The 22,500-nt window shown below is 32.7% G+C and overlaps 2 protein-coding genes, 9 non-coding genes and 1 pseudogene across 11 annotated transcripts in view; 3 read left to right on the top strand and 9 right to left on the bottom strand.

Moving 5' to 3' along the window:
• LOC119604970 (keratin-associated protein 19-2-like) overlaps window positions 1-519 on the top strand; it is a 569-nt gene extending 50 nt beyond the window's left edge. Inside the window, exon 2 of the mRNA XM_037957903.1 lies at window positions 57-519. Within this exon, the coding sequence (XP_037813831.1) occupies window positions 57-464 (408 nt within the window). The 3' untranslated portion in view covers window positions 465-519. The remainder of the gene's footprint in view (window positions 1-56) is intronic.
• A 1,373-nt stretch (window positions 520-1,892) lies between these two features.
• Window positions 1,893-2,384, top strand: LOC119604960 (glycine-rich cell wall structural protein). The gene is made up of 2 exons (XM_037957888.1): window positions 1,893-2,028; window positions 2,094-2,384. Exons 1-2 carry the CDS (start codon window positions 2,017-2,019, stop codon window positions 2,382-2,384), a joined length of 303 nt encoding a protein of 100 aa, XP_037813816.1. The 5' UTR covers window positions 1,893-2,016.
• A 384-nt stretch (window positions 2,385-2,768) lies between these two features.
• Window positions 2,769-2,840, bottom strand: Trnap-ugg. The gene has a single exon. It is a non-coding gene; the product is annotated as a tRNA-Pro (tRNA).
• Window positions 2,841-4,805: 1,965 nt separating this feature from the next.
• Window positions 4,806-4,877, top strand: Trnap-ugg. Its single transcript has one exon. It is a non-coding gene; the product is annotated as a tRNA-Pro (tRNA).
• Window positions 4,878-7,030: 2,153 nt separating this feature from the next.
• Window positions 7,031-7,102, bottom strand: Trnap-ugg. The gene has a single exon. It is a non-coding gene; the product is annotated as a tRNA-Pro (tRNA).
• Window positions 7,103-7,366: 264 nt separating this feature from the next.
• Trnap-ugg lies at window positions 7,367-7,438 on the bottom strand. Its single transcript has one exon. It is a non-coding gene; the product is annotated as a tRNA-Pro (tRNA).
• A 193-nt stretch (window positions 7,439-7,631) lies between these two features.
• On the bottom strand, window positions 7,632-7,703 carry Trnap-ugg. The gene has a single exon. It is a non-coding gene; the product is annotated as a tRNA-Pro (tRNA).
• A 428-nt stretch (window positions 7,704-8,131) lies between these two features.
• Window positions 8,132-8,203, bottom strand: Trnap-ugg. Its single transcript has one exon. It is a non-coding gene; the product is annotated as a tRNA-Pro (tRNA).
• A 155-nt stretch (window positions 8,204-8,358) lies between these two features.
• On the bottom strand, window positions 8,359-8,430 carry Trnap-ugg. The gene has a single exon. It is a non-coding gene; the product is annotated as a tRNA-Pro (tRNA).
• Window positions 8,431-12,665: 4,235 nt separating this feature from the next.
• Trnat-agu lies at window positions 12,666-12,739 on the bottom strand. Its single transcript has one exon. It is a non-coding gene; the product is annotated as a tRNA-Thr (tRNA).
• A 5,593-nt stretch (window positions 12,740-18,332) lies between these two features.
• Window positions 18,333-20,925, bottom strand: LOC119604946 (annotated as a pseudogene).
• A 1,130-nt stretch (window positions 20,926-22,055) lies between these two features.
• Trnav-aac lies at window positions 22,056-22,128 on the bottom strand. The gene has a single exon. It is a non-coding gene; the product is annotated as a tRNA-Val (tRNA).
• Between the last annotated feature and the right edge of the window lie 372 nt (window positions 22,129-22,500).

Raw genomic sequence — 22,500 nt, 5'->3', positions numbered from 1 at the left:
AAAGGAAAGACTATAGTAAATGCGAAAATTATATAATTTTTTCATATATTCTTTAGGTATTAAGTATATTTTTCTTGCTGACAGCTGGCACTTGTTATGGCCAGGTGCAAACACAACAACAGCAGCAACAAAGTAGTCGAGCTCAGGGCAGAAGTTTTGGTTTTGGTGGTCCCTATTTTGGAGGTTATGGTTCTGCTTATGGGCAAAGCAATTCTTTTTCCAGTTCCGCTTCCTCCTCCTTTAATCAGGGCTATGGTGGCTATGGAGGTTATGGTGGTTATCCTGGTTACGGCGGCTATCCCGGTTATGGCGGTTATGGTGGTTATGGCGGATTAGGAGGTTATGGTGGTTACAATTCGGGTTATAGTGGCTATAGTAGTGGTTATAGTGGCTATAATTCTGGTTTTAGAGGTGGTTATGGCGGCTATGGTGGTTATCCCGGTTATGGCGGTCTTTATGGTTAATTAGATTTAAAATTTTAGTTTTTAATAAAAGTTAAATAACTGTTATTTTGGAAAATACTACTGTGTTTGAATATGTTAATCATTTCCACAAATTACATTGTCTTTTACAGTTTTGAGTTTAAGATTTGTATTTGGAGGTCAATAATCTTAAATATTCAATTAATAGTGTTTTAACAGTGATTCATTTCTAATTAACATATTTTTTTTATAAATTTGGGAATTTACGAAACTTAAAGTTGAATTTTTAGTAAAATGCAAACTTTTTCGACTATTCGTTGTCTTAACGTCTGTCTATTTCACGTGTTTATTAACCCATTCAAAACCAAACTTTGTATTTTTGACTAAATTAAAATTGTCAATAAAATTTACAAAGTTATTTGCTTAACAAATTTGTTTTTGGACAAATATCAATAATTTTAAAACGGTTTGTTTAATTTTTATCTCTTTGAGATACCGTCTTACAGCTAAATTACAATTGCTACCACCGACGACAAACGTTAAGTTTGACAGTTTGAGTTTTTTTTTTGAGGATCTAATAAAAATAGTGTAAAACAGGCATTTCAAATTCAGTGCTTTTTGGTATCGAAATTTTCTAACTTATAAACTTCTGATAACTAGTCGATAGACTAGACTATAGGCTAGACTAGAGTCTAGACTAAAGACTAGACTATAGACTAGACTGTATGACTAGACCAACACTTAACTTATAAACTTTTGATAACTAGTCAATAGACTAAACTATAGGCTAGACTATAAACTAGACCATAGACACAACGATAGACTAGACTATAGACTACACTATAGACTATACCATAGACTAAACGATAGACTAGACCATAGAAAAGACGATAGACTAGTTCATGGAAAATAGGCAATCGATTTGTCAATAGACTAGTCCATAGAATAATCAATCGACAAATTACTAGAATAGTCCATAGGCGAGTCAATATACTAAGTTTACTAACTAGTTCATAGAGAATAGTCGATAGTCTAGTCAATTGTCTAGACTAGTCAATAAACAGCACAAATTTCTAAGGAAAAATTATTTCATTCACTATAATGACGATTGTGTTTGTGGTCCCCATTTAAATCATAAAATCATCATTATGTTGTTGAAAATGGGTTAATTACGATCGCATCTTACAAATTTGATTGATAAAACATTTTCGAGACTACTTGCACATTTTACAACAACAAGACAACCAGCATTAAAACCGGAATATTTTCAGGGGCACACTAAACCAAAAATACAAAACAACAACAACATAATGTAAAAAAACGTAAATAAACTAAACATATTTAAGCCAAAATTAAATATTAACGAAAAAACAACAAAAAACCCAACTTAAATGGAATGGTTTACATATGGCTAGAGGTTTTCTCTGAAAAGGGCAAAATATGAATAAAAGTAAGTAACCACAACAAATCAGTTTCAGTTTTTACAAGACCAGCATCCAAATATAGATAAAAGTATAATAAAATAAAAAAAAAACATTAAAAACAATTGTTAACATAAAAGAAACGTTGAAACAAATTATTACCCCAAATAAAAATGAAAATATTAGTGAGTTTTAATAAAAAACAATAAAATTAAAATATTTTATTGAATTATGGTGTGATATCTTCCAGAAATTTTCTCTTTTGATTCTGTTGCTGTTAATTGGTGATGCTGTATGTGGCAAATTGAAATTGGTGGCCTTCAAAGGGCCCCATGCCGGTTTTGTTGGCGTTAAATTTCGTAGCCCCAAATTGTTGGGTTTCAAAAAACATGGTCTTGGTTTCGGTCATGGCTTAGGAGGTTTTGGTGGACATGGCCATAAAGGTTTTGGTGGAGGCGGCTTCCACAGCAGTGGTTATGAACATCATGAATACCATCACAGCGGCGGCAGTTTTGGCGGTGGCGGTTGGTTTGGCAAATAATTTATTGTTATTTTGAATTTATTTAAATTAATTTAAAATTTTTAGTTTATAATTTAATCATTTGTTAAACATGCACACAAAAAAATCTACATTTAGAGTAAATATCATTTATATTTAAATTAAATAAAAGCGAAGAAATTAGAAATTATCGTTAAAATAAATTAAAATCTTTTTTAATGAATCAATAGCTCCTTTACAACCACAACTAATTACAAGAAGTTATTTACCAAAAGTAAATTAACAACGGGGATGTAGCTCAGATGGTAGAGCGCTCGCTTAGCATGTGAGAGGTACGGGGATCGATGCCCCGCATCTCCAATCAACATTTTTTATGCTAAAACTTAAATGTTTTTTTAATAATTAAAAAACTAATAAAAAGTAACCGGGCTCAACCGGGATTTGAACCCGGGACCTCTCGCACCCAAAGCGAGAATCATACCCCTAGACCATTGAGCCTCATGCCAACAATGAACAATTTCTTCTATATATTATGGCAACAATACAATAATACTTTAGTGGTGAGAATATACAAACAGCCATTCACAATAAACATTTTGGTGTAAATAAATTCAACTCAATAATTCACAATCTTATACACAGTATCAAACTGTAACAATAGTAGGTGTTGTAGGTCGACCAAATTTCAGTTACCATAATGTCAAATTACATATGCATAAAATTTGACATATTATCATACTCCTTGCAAAAATGTTCACAAGTTCGACGCTGCAGTTATCTCATTCAAAATGGTTTGCGAAACAACAACAAAAACTACAAATGCTTTTATTTTGTTTTGTAAACACGTATCTTTTGCGCCAGAATCTCACAGTATTTTTCCTTTTAGTTGAGTTTGGTGTTAATTTCAAGAAAATTTATTAATTTATTAAATAAATGTTTGTAAAGTGTTTGTTATACAAATTAAGTAAATTTTAAAAGAAATAAAGTGTTTTTAAAGGAAAAAATTAAGAAATTGTTTTTTGCTCCAAGTGGCTCAACATATTTTTGTTGTTTTTTTAATAAAAGTTGTGTGGAAGTGTTAAATTTACAACAAATAAGTTGAATTGTTGTTGTTTATAGAAAATATGTTTAATATTTATTAAAATAATTACTTAAAATTATAAAACACCAATCATTGTGTACAATGGAAAAGGCAGCGCTGCTTACTGCGTTGATTGTTGTTGTTTGTTAATTTGTTTTGATTTTGTTTATGTGCTGTTGACTGCGCTGTTTATTGTGTTTATTAATTGTTGTTGTTATAACCAGAAAGAAAGTGTGAAAAATATAGCAGTAATTTAATTGAAATAATTAAAATTAAATTAATTGTATTTAAATTAATTAAAAAAATTATTAAAACGAAAAATAACTAAATAATGTGCTACATATTAATACAATAACAATAAATGCAAGAATGTCGGAAACTTTCTTTAAAAGCGGTAAGTTGTGGAAAATATTTTGTAAAGATTTTTCGCTTAATAAATGTTATATGTAATTTAAAAAAAAATTTAAATATTTATCGCTATAAAATTTAATAAACTTCTGGTTGTTAATGCAATCAGAATACAAGAGTCAGTGCATCCGAAAAAACATTTTCCACTGACTTCTAACCATGTGGTTGTTGGTACCAATTAATCGTCAAGAATGTACTCTTTCTAAACTAGTGGGAAGATAGTCATCACTTTTTTGACCCCCCTTTAATAAGCGAGAGTCATGACAGTCGTCATTTTACCATACCCATGTACATAATTTAAACAGTAGAGACTTTAAAAATTATTTAGCGAAAATTTGTCACTGCCATGTATTGACTAAATTTGACATTCTTCTAGGACAAACACATGTTACCTATGCAGTCAGTAGCCAGGGTCAACCCTAAGTAGTAGGTTAAATAGATGGTCCAGGACTATCACCACGGAATGATGTGAAGTAAGAGTGCTTGAATATTACACAATAGTTAAGTACAATAACATTCAAAGTGGGTTTAGGTTTTGTCCGTATAAGATGATATTTCTCTAAAATTTCTAGACTTTGTTTTGGACATATCGTGTTTCCGCTTGTTTTTAAACGGCGCACGGATATTTTGTTCTAAATATCAGCATGTTCTTGTAACTTTCCTTTGATAATGCTGTCACTGAGTTGACAATCTTTGGCCGAGTAAGACTGGGGTCATTCCGGAGAAAAGAAAGTCGTGGGAACGCTAAATATTGCTTATCTTTTTATAACTAATCCTGATGAATAAATTGTTTGCTACATTATTAAATGTTGGGACTTCTCGCATATAAACTATATCGCATTTATTTGGATGACGGACCAAACAAATATCTCAAGTATGTTTTACATGGACATACAAGGGTTAAAGTAAATTGTGTGCATTCAAGTTATTTTCTTCTACTAAGAAAACTTTCCTTTTTCTTCCGCTTCGCATGAGGCTCAATGGTCTAGGGGTATGATTCTCGCTTTGGGTGCGAGAGGTCCCGGGTTCAAATCCCGGTTGAGCCCGCTCAACTTTTTTCCTTTTGTATGATTTATTTTAAATTTATACAAATAAAACAGAAAATATTTATTTAGTTATTTATTGTTCATTTCTAGTGTTTATTTATAGAGGATTGTTTTCATAATCAACTACCACTTTTCCAAACGTTAGTTTTATATAAATATAAATAAATTTATGTCTGTTAGCCTGTGTTTCCTTTAGATAACTTACTAAAACTGTTAAGTGTTTTAATGTTTTATTCGTTTTTTAAGTTCCACTTCCTCATATGAAGTTATCACTTAAAACAAAATGCAGAACTTTGAAAGAATTTTTTTGAAATTATGAAATATTTATAAACGAGTAATGTTTGTCTGTAATCGATAATCTCAAGAACTACTATATCAAATATATTCTTATGGACTCGAGGAATATTCCTGTGAAGTATTAAATTATTTAGTTGTTCATTATAAATCCGTCATTATATGAAAAATAGAATTATTTAGATACTTACTTAAAGAATTAATTCCTTTAGAGATCTGTTTATTTTCTCCAAAAGCACGATGTTTTGTAGTCGTTTGTAGAAAAACGCTCGCATATATGCTGTATGTTTATTTTGTAAGTTTGGTCCATCCATTATCCTTTAGGATATGTTTATATTGTGTGCCAGCAAGAGGCAGAGTAAGGGCGAAAGGTAGCAGGAGTTTTTTTCTTGTTGATGTTTTCATTGATATTTCTTCCTTATGGTGTGCGTGTGTGTGTTTGATACTCATATGGGAGTAAGGACAAGTGTATGTCTTAATGTCCATTTCCAATGTTTGTTTATCACAATATTGAGTTGTTGTTGTTGATGATGTTGCTATTACTGTTGTTGTTGTTATTATTATTATTTCTATTACTCGGTTATGATGAAATCAAAACATTTACATATTTCAAACCATCTTGAAGTATAATTCATCCATCATTCTTCATGCAAGCAAACTTCATAATATTAGACACTATCAGGCTATGCAAAGAATATTACAAAATTATTATAGTGTTCCATTCCTCAACCAGTAGGAAGGAAATTGCTGTTAGAGAGATGGATAGCAGGAGAAAACTTGGTATTAAGTTTGTTGGCTGGTCAATTGGTTGGTGTTGCTGTTGTCTGTCTTTTTTTCTATTTTTTATTTTTATTATTTTAACAATGTTGTTTTTCGTTTATTATTTTTTTTTTTCTGTTCGACTACATTTTCAATTAAAAACGAATTGTTTTCTTATTGTCTTTATTGTATGTGTGTGTTGATGATAAAATGTTTATTTAGGTCCAGTGCGAAAATGGTTGTTGCCAAGCATGACGAACTTTTCTACAACTTTATTTCAGTTTTTTTGATAAGATACTATTAACAAAAGGAAGTCCATTTTATGCTTCAATGTTAAATTCCCATATGTATCGGTGATCAAGATGATTGCTTTTGAAAAACTGTGAATTTAAAATATGTATTTTGTATTGTTTTTTACATTTCTTTTATTTTGCACTTGACTAGAAACTTTAGTCTAAGATTTAAAAGTTTTGTTTTTAAAGATATAAATAAACATATTTGAAAGATAAAGTCCATTAGAATTCATGATGGTTAAGGAAGGAATGATAAGAAAATGCTATAAGTTGTGAGAAGTAAATATTTAGCATAAAGTAATGTTAGATCCAAAAAATGTATAATGTACATATTATAATCACGGAGAACAGGTCGTCTACTACATGCATGGAGATGACAACTTGAGAATGAAATATCACAAAGCGGTTTCAGTTAGAGGGAGATAAAGTAAAAATCATATGGTAGATCCGAATTGAGCTAACTTGTGGTGGCCCTTTGTTCCTCATGGGAACCTTGCCAGTACCAATTTTCTTTCGATTAATAGCAAAAAAAACAGAAAACTATTAAAAATCAGGAAGAGCAGAGCTCTGTTTCTGAGTTAGGGAGAAATAAATATCTTCCCATTGAATAGTTCTTAATGTAAAATGACTTCAATAAAGAAATCTCTTGACCTGACCGTATCCTCTCTGAGATCAAATATCCATCATCTGATTTTAGAAAGCTTTTTCAAAGTGAAGTCAGTAGTAGTTTTATAGAAAGTAAAGATGTGTTGTTGTGTGTGCCTCCTGTACCCAGATTGGTCACAGACCGATTATTAAAAATGTAATGGGCTCAACCGGGATTTGAACCCGGGACCTCTCGCACCCAAAGCGAGAATCATACCCCTAGACCATTGAGCCGACATATATCCTTTCCGGAGTTAGTATACAAAAAATACAAGAAGATATTAACTACATAAATTAAAAAGGTTTTTGAAAGCCGGATAAAGGGTTTTATAAAGGTCTTAACCTTAAACTTAGTTGTTTAAACGCCAAATATCTATTTGAATTGGGAGAAGAAGTCAAATATTTATGGGTAATTATAACCTATATAAAGGGTTTTTATTGAACCTGACTTATGACCTCGAAGATTCTACAACAATCCTACATTGTATAAAATACAGTGGGCTCAACCGGGATTTGAACCCGGGACCTCTCGCACCCAAAGCGAGAATCATACCCCTAGACCATTGAGCCAGCTGAGAAGCCCCTTTTTTCGGACAAATCCTTTTTTCGATATTTCATGAATTTGTAGATAAAATTTAAAACAAAAAAAGTAAAATTTGCTTTTAATCTTATATTTTAGTTCCCGATATTTGGTTCAATATAGGTGTTTTATATCTTGTAAGGCGTTACAGTCATGTCACTGACTTTATATAACAAAATAACCGGGCTCAACCGGGATTTGAACCCGGGACCTCTCGCACCCAAAGCGAGAATCATACCCCTAGACCATTGAGCCATCTGACGTAATCGGTTTTAAAGATATTGAAAAAATTTCAGATTCAAATAAAAAATTGGTAAAAAAAAAATAAAACTTACATTGCAATTCAAATATTTTAGGGTTTTCTTGTGAAATTTGCATCTTTGTCAAAAATATATTTATGAGTTACTTGATCAGACTTTGTATAAAATATACATACATATGTATATACATTTAATACCTTTATAAACATGCTTTTCTAATTGATTAAAAGTCATTCCGTTATTGTCATTACTTCTTTATAATTTCCAATTTCATATACAGCAACCAAGGTTGACTTAGGTGACACATTTTGCTAACATGGATTAACTGACTAATAAAACGTGGCTGCTGCTAATAAATGTCACTAATCAAAACTTACGCCTTCGTAATAGCAAATTTATGTGTTGTATTTCTAAAAATACAACGGGCTCAACCGGGATTTGAACCCGGGACCTCTCGCACCCAAAGCGAGAATCATACCCCTAGACCATTGAGCCAACCGGTGAAAACCTATTAAAACCTAAACATAATATGATATCGAATTGTTAAAAGGCTTAAAAAGGGTTGATTACTATAGTTCGTGACAGTTTACCTCATATGTCAAGTTCAAAGGTTGTTGAACTGATGCCCATATACTCTAGCAAAAAGTAAAGGGCTCAACCGGGATTTGAACCCGGGACCTCTCGCACCCAAAGCGAGAATCATACCCCTAGACCATTGAGCCGTCCAATAGGTGCTTCTCAAATTAGCCATACAAAATTACGACTAGATTTGTGATTCAAAATTTCTACCTGTAATTTACGTTCATATATTTGGAACGGTATAGTTGTGAGGGGATGTAGCTCAGATGGTAGAGCGCTCGCTTAGCATGTGAGAGGTACGGGGATCGATGCCCCGCATCTCCAAATTGTGTTTTTATTTTGTAACCCACAGTTAATTTTACACGCTAAATTGCCTTTCATTTATTTACTTTGAAAAGGAGTGTGAGGACGAAACGTACTTCAACTCAAAATTTTATTTCCTACTGTATGAATTTATGGTTGTTTTAAGGGTCTGCTGCCATAGGTGACAAAAATCAGACAAAAAAACAACTAACAGGATGCTTTATTTATTCTTTATTTTATTTCGTACCTTTTTATACATATATTTTAGTGTTAGTGTTTAGTGAACGTGCCAATAAATTTTTGCACGTTTATTTTTTAACTTTTTTTTTATTTATTTCGTTACACACAATTATTTAAAAAAAGAAAAACGTACGAAAAATGTCAAGATGATAATAATAATAGGTAATGTATGGAAATGTGTTTGTATCCTGAGATATAAAAATATTTTGGAATTTTTAGAAATCCTGATATATTACAGTTAAATGAAATGGAGAAAAAATATTATAAACTTCATAAATTTGGCAACATTCATTCTTAAAAAATAAACGTGTTTTGCATATGATTTACTTTTAGAAGAAATTAATTTGTAGAATTTGTTGTTTAATTAAATTTTTTACGATTTTATATTAAGGACTTTTTTATAATTAGGCGGAAGTGGATGGATAGATAGATAGATAGATAGATAGATAATAGATAGATAGATAGATAGATAATAGATAGATAGATAGATTATAATATATAGATAGAAGATAGATAAATAGATATATAGATAGATATATAGAATATAGAAATAGATAGATAGATTATAGATAGATAATAGATAGATAGACATATAGATAGATAGATGATAGATAGATAGATAGAAGATAGATAGATCGCTCCTCGCTCGCTCGCCGTCTCTCGCGTGCTCGCTCGCTCGCTCGCTCGCTCGCTCGCTCGCTCGCTCTCTCCGTCGCTCGCATTCGCGCTCGCTCGCTCGCTCGCTCGCTCGCTCGCTCGCTCGCTCGCTCGCTCGCTCGCTCGCTCGCTCGCTCGCCGCTCGCTCGCTGCTCGCTCGCTCGCTCGCTCGCTCGCTCGCTCGCTCGCTCGCTCGCTCGCTCTCTTCGCTCGCTCGCTAGCTCGCTCGCTCGCTCGCTCGCTCGCTCGCTCGCTCGCTCGCTCGCTCGCTCGCTCGCTCTGCTCGCTCGCTCGCTTGCTTGCTTGCTTGCCTTGCTTGCTTGCTTGCTTGCTTGCTTGCTTGATTGCTTGCTTGCTTGCTTGCTTGCTTGCTTGCTTGCTTGCTTGCTTGCTTGCTTGCTTGCTTGCTTGCTTGCTTGCTTGCTTGCTTGCTTGCTTGCTTGCTTGCTTGCTTGCTTGCTTGCTTGCTTGCTTGATTGCTTGCTTGCTTGCTTGCTTGCTTGCTTGCTTGCTTGCTTGCTTGCTTGCTTGCCTTGCTTGCTTGCTTGCTTGCTTGCTTGCTTGCTTGCTTGCTTGCTTGCTTGCTTGCTTGCTTGCTTGCTTGCTTGCTTGCTTGCTTGCTTGCTTGCTTCTTGCTTGCTTGCTTGCTTGCTTGCTTGCTTGCTTGCTTGCTCGCTCCTCCGCTCCCCCCTCGCCCCCTCTTGTCCCCTCTTGTCCCCGCTCCGTCTCCCCTCCCTCCCTCGGCCGTTCCCTCTCGTCCCCCTTTCGTCCTTGTTCCGCCCCCGGCCCCCTTTTATTCCTTTTTCTCCCCTTTTCCTTCGCTCTCCCTCCCCCTTTTCCCTTCCCCCCACCCCTCCTTTCTTGCCTCTCTTCTTCCCCCCCTGCTGAGATTTCCTTTTTTATGCATATATTGATGTTACTTTTGTTTAAAATTTTAGTTTAGTTTTAGGGATATTAAAAGGAAAACGGATATTGTTGACAATTGCTTTACAATTTTTTATCCACAAAAAAGTAGAAAAAAAAAACACCAGGAACAATAGAAACCATTTGTAAAATGATGACATTGTAAACGTCTGTAATGCATTATATACATAGTATTTAATGTGGTATATAGTTGTTAGTTTTAATCTAAAACTTCTATAGTTTATTTATAACATTATAACAAACAAATAAAATTACCACAAAATATAAGCTGACTAGCAAACTACTACTACAACAACTACTATTGTTAATGGTCAAGACGCACAATACCACAATAAAATAGATGTTTTGCAATACTAGCTTGTAAAAGGACCTTTAATGGTTTACGCCTTATTGTTTGTTCTTTTAGCATTTTTGGATTTTTATTGTTAGCAACGTCAGCCAATTTTATCTTTACTCTATCGCAAAACATAAAATCTGTTTTCTCTCTCCCTTTTCTACTAGGTATCAAACCATTTAACTTCCTGCTGGTCAGTTGAAATTAAATATATAAAATTGTGTCCTCAGTCTGTCTTCCACATTATGTAGATTGTCGTTGCAGTGTGTGTAAATATTATAATATATATTTTAACAATTCAATTGCTATGAATGAACATTACAAACATTACAACTGATTTTATTTGGCGAATTCATTGACTACGAAGCGTTTAAGTAGAAAATATTAAGATAAACAAAATTATAAATACAAATACAAATAATGTGGATATTATTAAGCAGAGGTTCTTAAATTGAGTCACTATTCTAGTAACGGTAAGAGTATATAATATTGTTCCAGACTTACACAGATTCGATTAGATTATATCAATTAGTACTACTAAGCTCTACGATCCGATTTGGGTATATAATAGAAATCTTATTGAAATTTTCTGCTTAAAGAAGAAATGTGATTCGGGCATTGTCGACCATATGATACTCTAATTGTCGACCATATGATCTAAACTTTTATAACAACGTTTACATGGATGGACGGATAGACATTGCTTAACGAAGAAATTGATTCCGGAAGTCGATTTCTATACTTTATGTAGTAGAAATGTTTCTATGCATTACAAAGATCTGTACAAACCCAATATAACCTCTCCACTATAAAGGTGTAGGGTATAAAACCCCCTTTATGCAAAAAACATATTGACACAATTAATAAAGCAATTTCCATTGAACATACAAATGCAAACACTTCATAAAAATATTACAAAATTAAAGCTGAATCCTTCTCACAAAAACACATTTCAATTCCTTTTTTTTGGCCGATTTTGTTTACTCATCCGATATTTTGTAGGCATCGTAAATTCATTTGTTAATTTGCTGGATAAATGTCTCCATAAGTTTACATAACCGCATGTCCTCAATAACATTTCAAAAAAATAAAACAACTCGAATCCCAACACTCTAGATATCCAATCTATTCCTCCTACCATCTTTATATATCAGATAGCCATTTGCATCATGTTGTTGTCAACTTCCCTCCACCATTATTCTCGATGACATACAACAGGTGGATGTGCAGGTTTTGTAGGTAACGGTTTGTATTGAACTTGTTATCGTTTGATATGTCTATCCAAATTGGACGACTACTTGCATAACACTCATTTATACCAAAAAATTTGGGGGAGTAATAAAACATTTTTTAACCAATATGATGACAAAGGAATATGGGTTTTTTTCATTTCATATTTTTGTGGATTTTGTAGGATTTTTTCAATGTTTGTTTTAAAAAATAGTAGTACAGGAATATAGATTTTAGTTAGCTTTTATTTTTAGTTATTGTTCAAAAATTGACAGTTGTTGAAATTTGACAGTTTTAGGAAGGATATGGAAAAACAAAAGGGAACTAAAAAATGTATAATAAGTAAACAATGAAATTCTACATTCGAATGGCGATAATATCAAATTTCTAAAAGTGATTTTTGTATTTTTTTATTAATTTTATTTATTTATTAAACTAGTAAGAAAGTATAGTCGGGCGAAGCCCATCATTTAATACCCTACATTTGCTATGATTATATTATTGACCCTGGTTACAACATATAAATTTCTAAATGAGGCCCGATTTTTTGTAAAAGATAAAAAATTTCTTAAATTTTTTATTATAACTATATTTCAGAACATTCTAATCGTATTTCAAAATATTATTAATAAATTCATATGTATATTTTTTATAAAAAAAGTAAACCTTCAGCCACAACCAACTGAAGAAAGGCCCCGGCGAGATTCGAACTCACGATCTCCTGTTTACTAGAAAGGCGCTTTAACCAACTAAGCCACGGCGCCTCGGTGCTCGATCTTACGCACTGCTGTAGCAGTTTCGTAGGTTCTGTATGCTCGACATTATCTATTAATAACTACATCTTTTAAACAACCTATCTATCTGTCTGTCTGTTACTTTTATAGTTTTAAAGATAACAACAATACGTATGTATATCTTAAAAACTTAACATTTAAAAAACAAATTTTTTTACAATGTATTTTAAAAACAAAACAAATTTCTTTATTAAAATTCCTAAAAAAAATTTTAAAATTTGTGTCATCTATGGGCATTAGTTTCTCAACAAATACTTGGGGAATCAATAACATAAATTTGTATGGAGCTCAAAAAGTAGGAAACGAACAAATACAAACATTAGCGGGACTATTTGCTCATATAAATCTTGATGAAGGACCTCTGGTGCAAGGATTTTTTACCGAAACAAATGTGTAAGTTTAACTAAACCTGACAATTTCAAACGTTTAAAACATGCACCATTATATAGCGTAGGAAACGCTGTCAATATTACCTATACCACCATATCAAGGGAGGCTGATAATCTGCAGGGCAGTCTACGTTTACGCCTATTTAAGCAGGAATTATGGGCACTGGATATGAATTTCTTTCACAACATTACAAATATTTATAATTTTTTTAAATTTTCCCGTTTTGGTGGCAACATATGTTGGAGTTTTCCCCAAGAGGGCAACATGCTGGCAGTGGGTGTTACTTATACTCCTTTATTCCATACCACCACTTTAGACTTGATCTGTAAAACGAATTTATGGAAAAGTAAAAATGACTCATTTAATCTTGATCTCTCCACCAATGTGACGTTCTATATAAGAGGTCCTTTAGTGGGCCAGCATAATTTTGTGGCCTCTTTGACATTATCATATGATCTGTGGCATACAGTGCTTAAAGAAAAAGTTTTAACAAATTAACATTTTAAAGCAATTTACAATGTAATAAAATGTTTAAAGAATAGAAGCGTTTTTATAAATATCATAAAAGTGTAATGTTGCTGTAATGATAATGTTGTTGTGTTAAATGATTGGAGCTTGGGAGGGAGGTTATTTTTATTACCAAATGATTATGACCAAAAAATTACTTGACACAAAGCTGTGATTATCTTTTGGGAAGAAATTTACATAAAAGATTACATTAATAAAAAAAGACTACTACTTCAATTGAATCTTTTGAAGATTTAATCTTTGAGTTGGTAGCTCTTTTAAATGTTTGCTAATATAAAAAATATTTAAATTTTCTTTGAGTATATCTTATGTTTTGTGAATATTATTGCCAAAAGGCGATGCAGTTTACCTGGATTTGGTAAACACTTTAGGGGGAATAAATGGAGACTTGGGTTTTTAAAAACCCTGCAGTGTTAAAGGCTATAGACTAGACTATAGACTAGACTATAGACTAGACTATAGACTAGACTATAGACTAGACTATAGACTAGACTATAGGCTAGACTATAGACTAGACTATAGACTAGACTATAGACTAGACTATAGACTAGACTATAGACTAGACTATAGACTAGACTATAGACTAGACTATAGACTAGACTATAGACTAGACTATAGACTAGACTATAGACTAGACTATAGACTAGACTATAGACTAGACTATAGACTAGACTATAGACTAGACTATAGACTAGACTATAGACTAGACTATAGACTAGACTATAGACTAGATAGACTAGACTATAGACTAGACTATAGACTAGACTATAGACTAGACTATAGACTAGACTATAGACTAGACTATAGACTAGACTATAGACTAGACTATAGACTAGACTATAGACTAGACTATAGACTAGACTATAGACTAGACTATAGACTAGACTAGACTATAGACTATAGACTAGACTATAGACTAGACTATAGACTAGACTATAGACTAGACTATAGACTAGACTATAGACTAGACTATAGACTAGACTATAGACTAGACTATACTAGACTATAGACTAGACTATATACTAGACTATAGACTAGACTATAGACTAGACTATAGACTAGACTATAGACTAGACTATAGACTAGACTATAGACTAGACTATAGACTAGACTATAGACTAGACTATAGACTAGACTATAGACTAGACTATAGACTAGACTATAGACTAGACTATAGACTAGACTATAGACTAGACTATAGACTAGACTATAGACTAGACTATAGACTAGACTATAGACTAGACTATAGACTAGACTATAGACTAGACTATAGACTAGACTATAGACTAGACTATAGACTAGACTATAGACTAGACTATAGACTAGACTATAGACTAGACTATAGACTAGACTATAGACTAGACTATAGACTAGACTATAGACTAGACTATAGACTAGACTATAGACTAGACTATAGACTAGACTATAGACTAGACTATAGACTAGACTATAGACTAGACTATAGACTAGACTATAGACTAGACTATAGACTAGACTATAGACTAGACTATAGACTAGACTATAGACTAGACTATAGACTAGACTATAGACTAGACTATAGACTAGACTATAGACTAGACTATAGACTAGACTATAGACTAGACTATAGACTAGACTATAGACTAGACTATAGACTAGACTATAGACTAGACTATAGACTAGACTATAGACTAGACTATAGACTAGACTATAGACTAGACTATAGACTAGACTATAGACTAGACTATAGACTAGACTATAGACTAGACTATAGACTAGACTATAGACTAGACTATAGACTAGACTATAGACTAGACTATAGACTAGACTATAGACTAGACTATAGACTAGACTATAGACTAGACTATAGACTAGACTATAGACTAGACTATAGACTAGACTATAGACTAGACTATAGACTAGACTATAGACTAGACTATAGACTAGACTATAGACTAGACTATAGACTAGACTATAGACTAGACTATAGACTAGACGTAGACTAGACTATAGACTAGACTATAGACTAGACTATAGACTAGACTATAGACTAGACTATAGACTAGACTATAGACTAGACTATAGACTAGACTATAGACTAGACTATAGACTATAGACTAGACTATAGACTAGACTATAGACTAGACTATAGACTAGACTATAGACTAGACTATAGACTAGACTATAGACTAGACTATAGACTAGACTATAGACTAGACTATAGACTAGACTATAGACTAGACTATAGACTAGACTATAGACTAGACTATAGACTAGACTATAGACTAGACTATAGACTAGACTATAGACTAGACTATAAACTAGACTATAGACTAGACTATAGACTAGACTATAGACTAGACTATAGACTAGACTATAGACAAGACTATAGACTAGACTATAGACTAGACTATAGACTAGACTATAGACTAGACTATAGACTAGACTATAGACTAGACTATAGACTAGACTATAGACTAGACTATAGACTAGACTATAGACTAGACTATAGACTAGACTATAGACTAGACTATAGACTAGACTATAGACTAGACTATAGACTAGACTATAGACTAGACTATAGACTAGACTATAGACTAGACTATAGACTAGACTATAGACTAGACTATAGACTAGACTATAGACTAGACTATAGACTAGACTATAGACTAGACTATAGACTAGACTATAGACTAGACTATAGACTAGACTATAGACTAGACTATAGACTAGACTATAGACTAGACTATAGACTAGACTATAGACTAGACTATAGACTAGACTATAGACTAGACTATAGACTAGACTATAGACTAGACTATAGACTAGACTATAGACTAGACTATAGACTAGACTATAGACTAGACTATAGACTAGACTATAGACTAGACTATAGACTAGACTATAGACTAGACTATAGACTAGACTATAGACTAGACTATAGACTAGACTATAGACTAGACTATAGACTAGACTATAGACTAGACTATAGACTAGACTATAGACTAGACTATAGACTAGACTATAGACTAGACTATAGACTAGACTATAGACTAGACTATAGGCAAGACTATATACTAGACTATAGACTAGACTATAGACTAGACTATAGACTAGACTATAGACTAGACTATAGACTAGACTATAGACTAGACTATAGACTAGACTATAGACTAGACTATAGACTAGACTATAGACTAGACTATAGACTAGACTATAGACTAGACTATAGACTAGACTATAGACTAGACTATAGACTAGACTATAGACTATAGACTAGACTATATACTAGACTAGACCATAGACTAGACTAATCGCTGGATTTCGTTACTGTTAGTTTAAACTCCTCTTATTTTCATTCCCGCTCTAAAAACGGATTTTAAAGTAGTTGTATTAAAAAATTCCTCAAATATGTAGTTGGTTTTACATTTTCATTATATACAAAATATTGACTTTTCCACACAAGAAAAAAAAATAATACAAATTTGTTTTCTTTACCTTTCCACTACTTACCAACAATTTGTCTTTAACTTTGAAAAAGTAAGTAGCTAAACTATAAGAAAAGTGGTGTCTATGGAAAGCAGTCAAGAGCAACATCTATTCAGGCAGATTATAAAAAATACACACATAAAGTTAAGGGTGTATTCAGCGTGGGTATTCATAAGATTGTGGTTCTGAAATTGGCAAATTTATCTCGGATTAAGTTGAGATTATGGCAGCTGACATGACTTTGTTGAAATGGCATGATTAAGTTGTTTCTTGTTGTTGTGTTTTCTCACTCAAAATAAATAAATAAATATTTTCTTAAGAATTGTGGTTAAAAATGTCTATATAGTTGTTAAATAAGAAAATTTACATAAAGAAAAACGACTTGTATATTTATCAAGAAGAGGGTGGAGGTGTGGTTTGCTATTTTAAGCTTAAGAAAATTATTGAAAATAAATTAATAACGATACCGAATTTTCATGACAAGCATTATTATGGCCAAATTATACACCTTATAAACAGTATATTTCCTTTTTTGATTGCCTTTTCTTGCCACGTCTTCTTCTAACTGTGGTGGCTAAGAGGGAACGTTTTTTTCGTATCCTTGTATCTATGTTTTGTATTCGAAATATATATGTATTTTGCATGCGTATGTTTGTATGCAAAGCAATTTATTATGAATTATTTTTATGACACTTAATCGTAACATTGAACAAGGATATACAATTTAATGGCATCTGCAGTAAAAAAGAAGAAAATTGAACAAAATTTGACTATTCATATTGTTATTTTTCTTGGTTTTATGTGGTTTCTAATAAAAAAAAGAAATATTGTTTTTAAGGAAATATTGTAATAAAGTATAGTATTATATGCAGGGGAGACTTTGTAAAATCGAATACTAAAAAAAGTTTACTTTTCGGTAAATAAATGTTTCCAAAGCTAAGTCTAGTAACAACCATAACAAATAATGTAATAGTGTAAAATATTGAAGGCCAACTCTTCCATTCAATCTTCTTTGGAAAATCGAATTTAATACTAAACTATTTTAAGTTTTATTCGCTTATAATTCATAATCAAATTTTAAACAAAATGGCTGGCAACTTCTATATATTTAAAAGTTTATTAATTAAAAATTTATCTATCCTTTTCTACTCTATTTCTTCTTTAAATGAACTTTCTTTTAAAATCTCCTGAAATTGTTACACATATCCAATGATACGCCAGTATTTCTCAATTCATCCTTTTTAAAGTTTTGTTACAGCCAATAACTTTGAATAATGTTACCAAAGTCCTGAAGAAGCACACATACACTAATAAGTATTATTCTTTTACGATAATACAAAAATCGTTAAAATATTCACCTGACCCAAGCAATTATTTGATATGGTCTATGACCATAGAGTCTTATTTTGTATAATTAATTGCATAAAAAGTTTTGTAATTGTGTCGTCTAGAGAACAACCGGCCATATCCAAATCTGTCAAAGGCAAACCATCCAAAGCTGCAAATATTGAGGCAGCACCTTCGCTGCCAATGGGATTTAAACGTAGAATCAATTTTTCTAGTGACAAACTTTTGAGGACTTTGCTTAGATAATAGGCACCCTCGGAGGCTGGAAATAATAACCGGGTTTCGAATAAGTAATCTGTATTCGGTTAAGTTCTAATTCAGTTCAGTTTCAGTTCTATTTCATTTCTAGTTCAATTCAGCTCTAGTACTGAATAATTCTAGTTCAGTTCCAGTTCATTTCTATTTCAGTTGCAGTTCAGTTCTAGTTCAGTTCTAGTTCAGTTCTAGTTCAGTTCTAGTTCAGTTCTAATTCAGTTCTAGTTCAGTTCTAGTTCAGTTCTAGTTCAGTTCTAGTTCCGTTCTAGTTCAGTTCTAGTTCAGTTCTAGTTCAGTTCTAGTTCAGTTCTAGTTCAGTTCTAGTTCAGTTCTAGTTCAGTTCTAGTTCAGTTCTAGTTCAGTTCTAGTTCAGTTCTAGTTCAGTTCTAGTTCAGTTCTAGTTCAGTTCTAGTTCAGTTCTAGTTCAGATCTAGTTCAGTTCTAGTTCAGTTCTAGTTCAGTTCTAGTTCAGTTCTAGTTCAGTTCTAGTTCAGTTCTAGTTCAGTTCTAGTTCAGTTCTAGTTCAGTTCTAGTTCAGTTCTAGTTCAGTTCTAGTTCAGTTCTAGTTCAGTTCTAGTTCAGTTCTAGTTCAGTTCTAGTTCAGTTCTAGTTCAGTTCTAGTTCAGTTCTAGTTCAGTTCTAGTTCAGTTCTAGTTCAGTTCTAGTTCAGTTCTAGTTCAGTTCTAGTTCAGTTCTAGTTCAGTTCTAGTTCAGTTCTAGTTCAGTTCTAGTTCAGTTCTAGTTCAGTTCTAGTTCAGTTCTAGTTCAGTTCTAGTTCAGTTCTAGTTCAGTTCTAGTTCAGTTCTAGTTCAGTTTTAGTTCAGTTCTAGTTCAGTTCTAGTTCAGTTCTAGTTCAGTTCTAGTTCAGTTCTAGTTCAGTTCTAGTTCAGTTCTAGTTCAGTTCATGTACTTACTTATTTTATTATTGGTTAAATCTAAATATTTCAATGTTCCAAACGATTCCTTGTTACAAGAGCTTAAAAACTCACGTATACCTTCATCACCCAAACTGCAGTGTTCCAAGGACAAGGCGGACAGGTAATGACAACCCTTATCTAAACTATAAGCAAATAATCCCAACTGATAGGGTTCCAATTTAGTATTGTGTAAACTAAAAGAAAACATATAAACACACTTTATCAAAGACAAAGAACAAGTAACAAAAACAAAGATAACATTTCTTTCTTACCAAAAATTTACCAATTCATGACACTGCTGTAGTCCTCGAGCAAGCAGTGAAGCATCACGGCGCGATAACATATTACAGCCCAGATAGTAGTGTGTGCCTATAGTCTTGGTACAATATGTCAAACGTAATGTATGCAATTCCGGTAGATTTCTCAAAATGAAATCAAGTGGAATGTGATCTGAAACAAAGACAAAAAATAAGAAACATACGTTTGTTTGTATTTCTATTTACAAATATAACTGACAGGCTTTTCTTACCATTTTGCCCATCCATGCTGGGCTGAAGGTAGTTTATCTCCAATTGATTTATATACATTGCACAAATGTCCAATGTCACCTGCACTCTCTCCTGGTCGTAGTCAGTTGTTGTTAAATTTTCAATAAACTCTTGCAGATGTCGTTCCATGTAAATGTTAATCCAAGGTTTTGTTTTTTTACATTTCTCCTTCACAACAGCACACTGCTGTTGTTGTAAAGGTTTCGTTGTAGTTGCTGAGGCGTGGGGACTGGGTGTTGATATGGTTGGTGGTTGGGTTTGATATGTGTACGACATGTAATAAAGTGTCTTCCAACGGTGTTGATAGCTTTTACGCCAGAAGAAATCATCTTGTATGTATGAGCTTAAAATCTTTAGAGGAAGATTTACATTCAAGTTACTTAAAATATAGTTACGATCCTCTTGATGTTCTATTTCTTTAAATATGGGATTGTCTGTCAAGTGAATGGTGGTTAGAAAGGGTTTATGTTTCTTGTGTATTATTAAAATAAGTTCTTTACTACTTACAACTCCAATTGTCGAGTATTGTATCCAATACTAAATGTCTTAGTGTTTTTATTTGATTTGTATTTGTTTCCAAGCCTTCCGTCTGATTTAATGCTCTGCCATGAATGTTGGGTAGTTTGCATTTGTGGAGCTCATAATACGCTTTAAAGGTGTTGAAATTTACCGTCGATGGAAATTCAACATAGGTAAAGTCCATGGTTTAATGGTTTAATAGTTTATTTACTAAACATTATTTTTAAAATATTAGTTGTTTATTACTCCAGTTATGTATTGTCAAGGTTACATTGTCTATAAAGGGGTGGTAAAACGTTTACTTTGTAATGATAATGATTTAGTTTCGTTCTAAGTTGTATTACTATTCTACTTAGTTCTGTTCTTCTTCAGTTCTAGTTCAGTTCTAGTTCAGTTCTAGTTCAGTTCTAGTTCAGTTCTAGTTCAGTTCTAGTTCAGTTCTAGTTCAGTTCTAGTTCAGTTCTAGTTCAGTTCTAGTTCAGTTCAGTTCATTTCTAGTTCATTTCTAGTTCATTTCTAGTTCATTTCTAGTTCATTCTAGTTCAGTTCTAGTTCAGTTCTAGTTCAGTTCTAGTTCAGTTCTAGTTCAGTTCTAGTTCAGTTCTAGTTCAGTTCTAGTTCAGTTCTAGTTCAGTTCTAGTTCAGTTCTAGTTCAGTTCTAGTTCAGTTCTAGTTCAGTTCTAGTTCAGTTCTAGTTCAGTTCTAGTTCAGTTCTAGTTCAGTTCTAGTTCAGTTCTAGTTCAGTTCTAGTTCAGTTCTAGTTCAGTTCTAGTTCAGTTCTAGTTCAGTTCTAGTTCAGTTCTAGTTCAGTTCTAGTTCAGTTCTAGTTCAGTTCTAGTTCAGTTCTAGTTCAGTTCTAGTTCAGTTCTAGTTCAGTTCTAGTTCAGTTCTAGTTCAGTTCTAGTTCAGTTCTAGTTCAGTTCTAGTTCAGTTCTAGTTCAGTTCTAGTTCAGTTCTAGTTCAGTTCTAGTTCAGTTCTAGTTCAGTTCTAGTTCAGTTCTAGTTCAGTTCTAGTTCAGTTCTAGTTCAGTTCTAGTTCAGTTCTAGTTCAGTTCTAGTTCAGTTCTAGTTCAGTTCTAGTTCAGTTCTAGTCAGTTCTAGTTCAGTTCTAGTTCAGTTCTAGTTCAGTTCTGGTTCAGTTCTAGTTCAGTTCTAGTTCAGTTCTAGTTCAGTTCTAGTTCAGTTCTAGTTCAGTTCTAGTTCAGTTCTAGTTCAGTTCTAGTTCAGTTCTAGTTTAGCTCTAGTTTAGCTCTAGTTCAGTTAAATAAATATCAAACAGATAAATGAGGAAAATATCTAAAAAATGTTATTGTGTGTTTCCGCCCGGGATCGAACCGGGGGCCTTCCGCGTGTTAGGCGGATGTGATAACCACTACACCACGGAAACAGTTGACAGCCATTACTTTATTGATTAATGTGATTACTTTTACCAGCAAAAGTAATTTCAAATATTTAAATTATGGAAAACTATAAAAATAAATATAAAATATTTTTTTTTAATAAATCCTAAATTAACTTCAATTATTTTTAACACTTTCCACTTAATTTTCGACCTTTTAATGGCAGCATGAGCCACAGCAAATTTCTATCTTAATTTTGTTTTGGTCATCAAAACAAATTTTTATATTAACGTAATTAGATTTTTGGCGATTGCGTTTAACCCTCTTAAAACCATTAGCAAAGAAAAACAACAAAAGGAAACAATAAACAAAACAAATTTATATAGATTTTTCACTGGCAAAGTACTCAAGAAAAAGTT

Source organism: Lucilia sericata, unplaced genomic scaffold (genome assembly GCF_015586225.1).
Source record: "Lucilia sericata isolate MDLA Ls3-8-SP2 unplaced genomic scaffold, ASM1558622v1 Contig000447F_arrow, whole genome shotgun sequence".
Classification (NCBI taxonomy): domain Eukaryota; kingdom Metazoa; phylum Arthropoda; class Insecta; order Diptera; family Calliphoridae; genus Lucilia; species Lucilia sericata.
The sequence above is the reverse complement of the archived record's forward strand: the minus strand, read 5'-3'. Positions and strand labels throughout refer to the sequence as shown.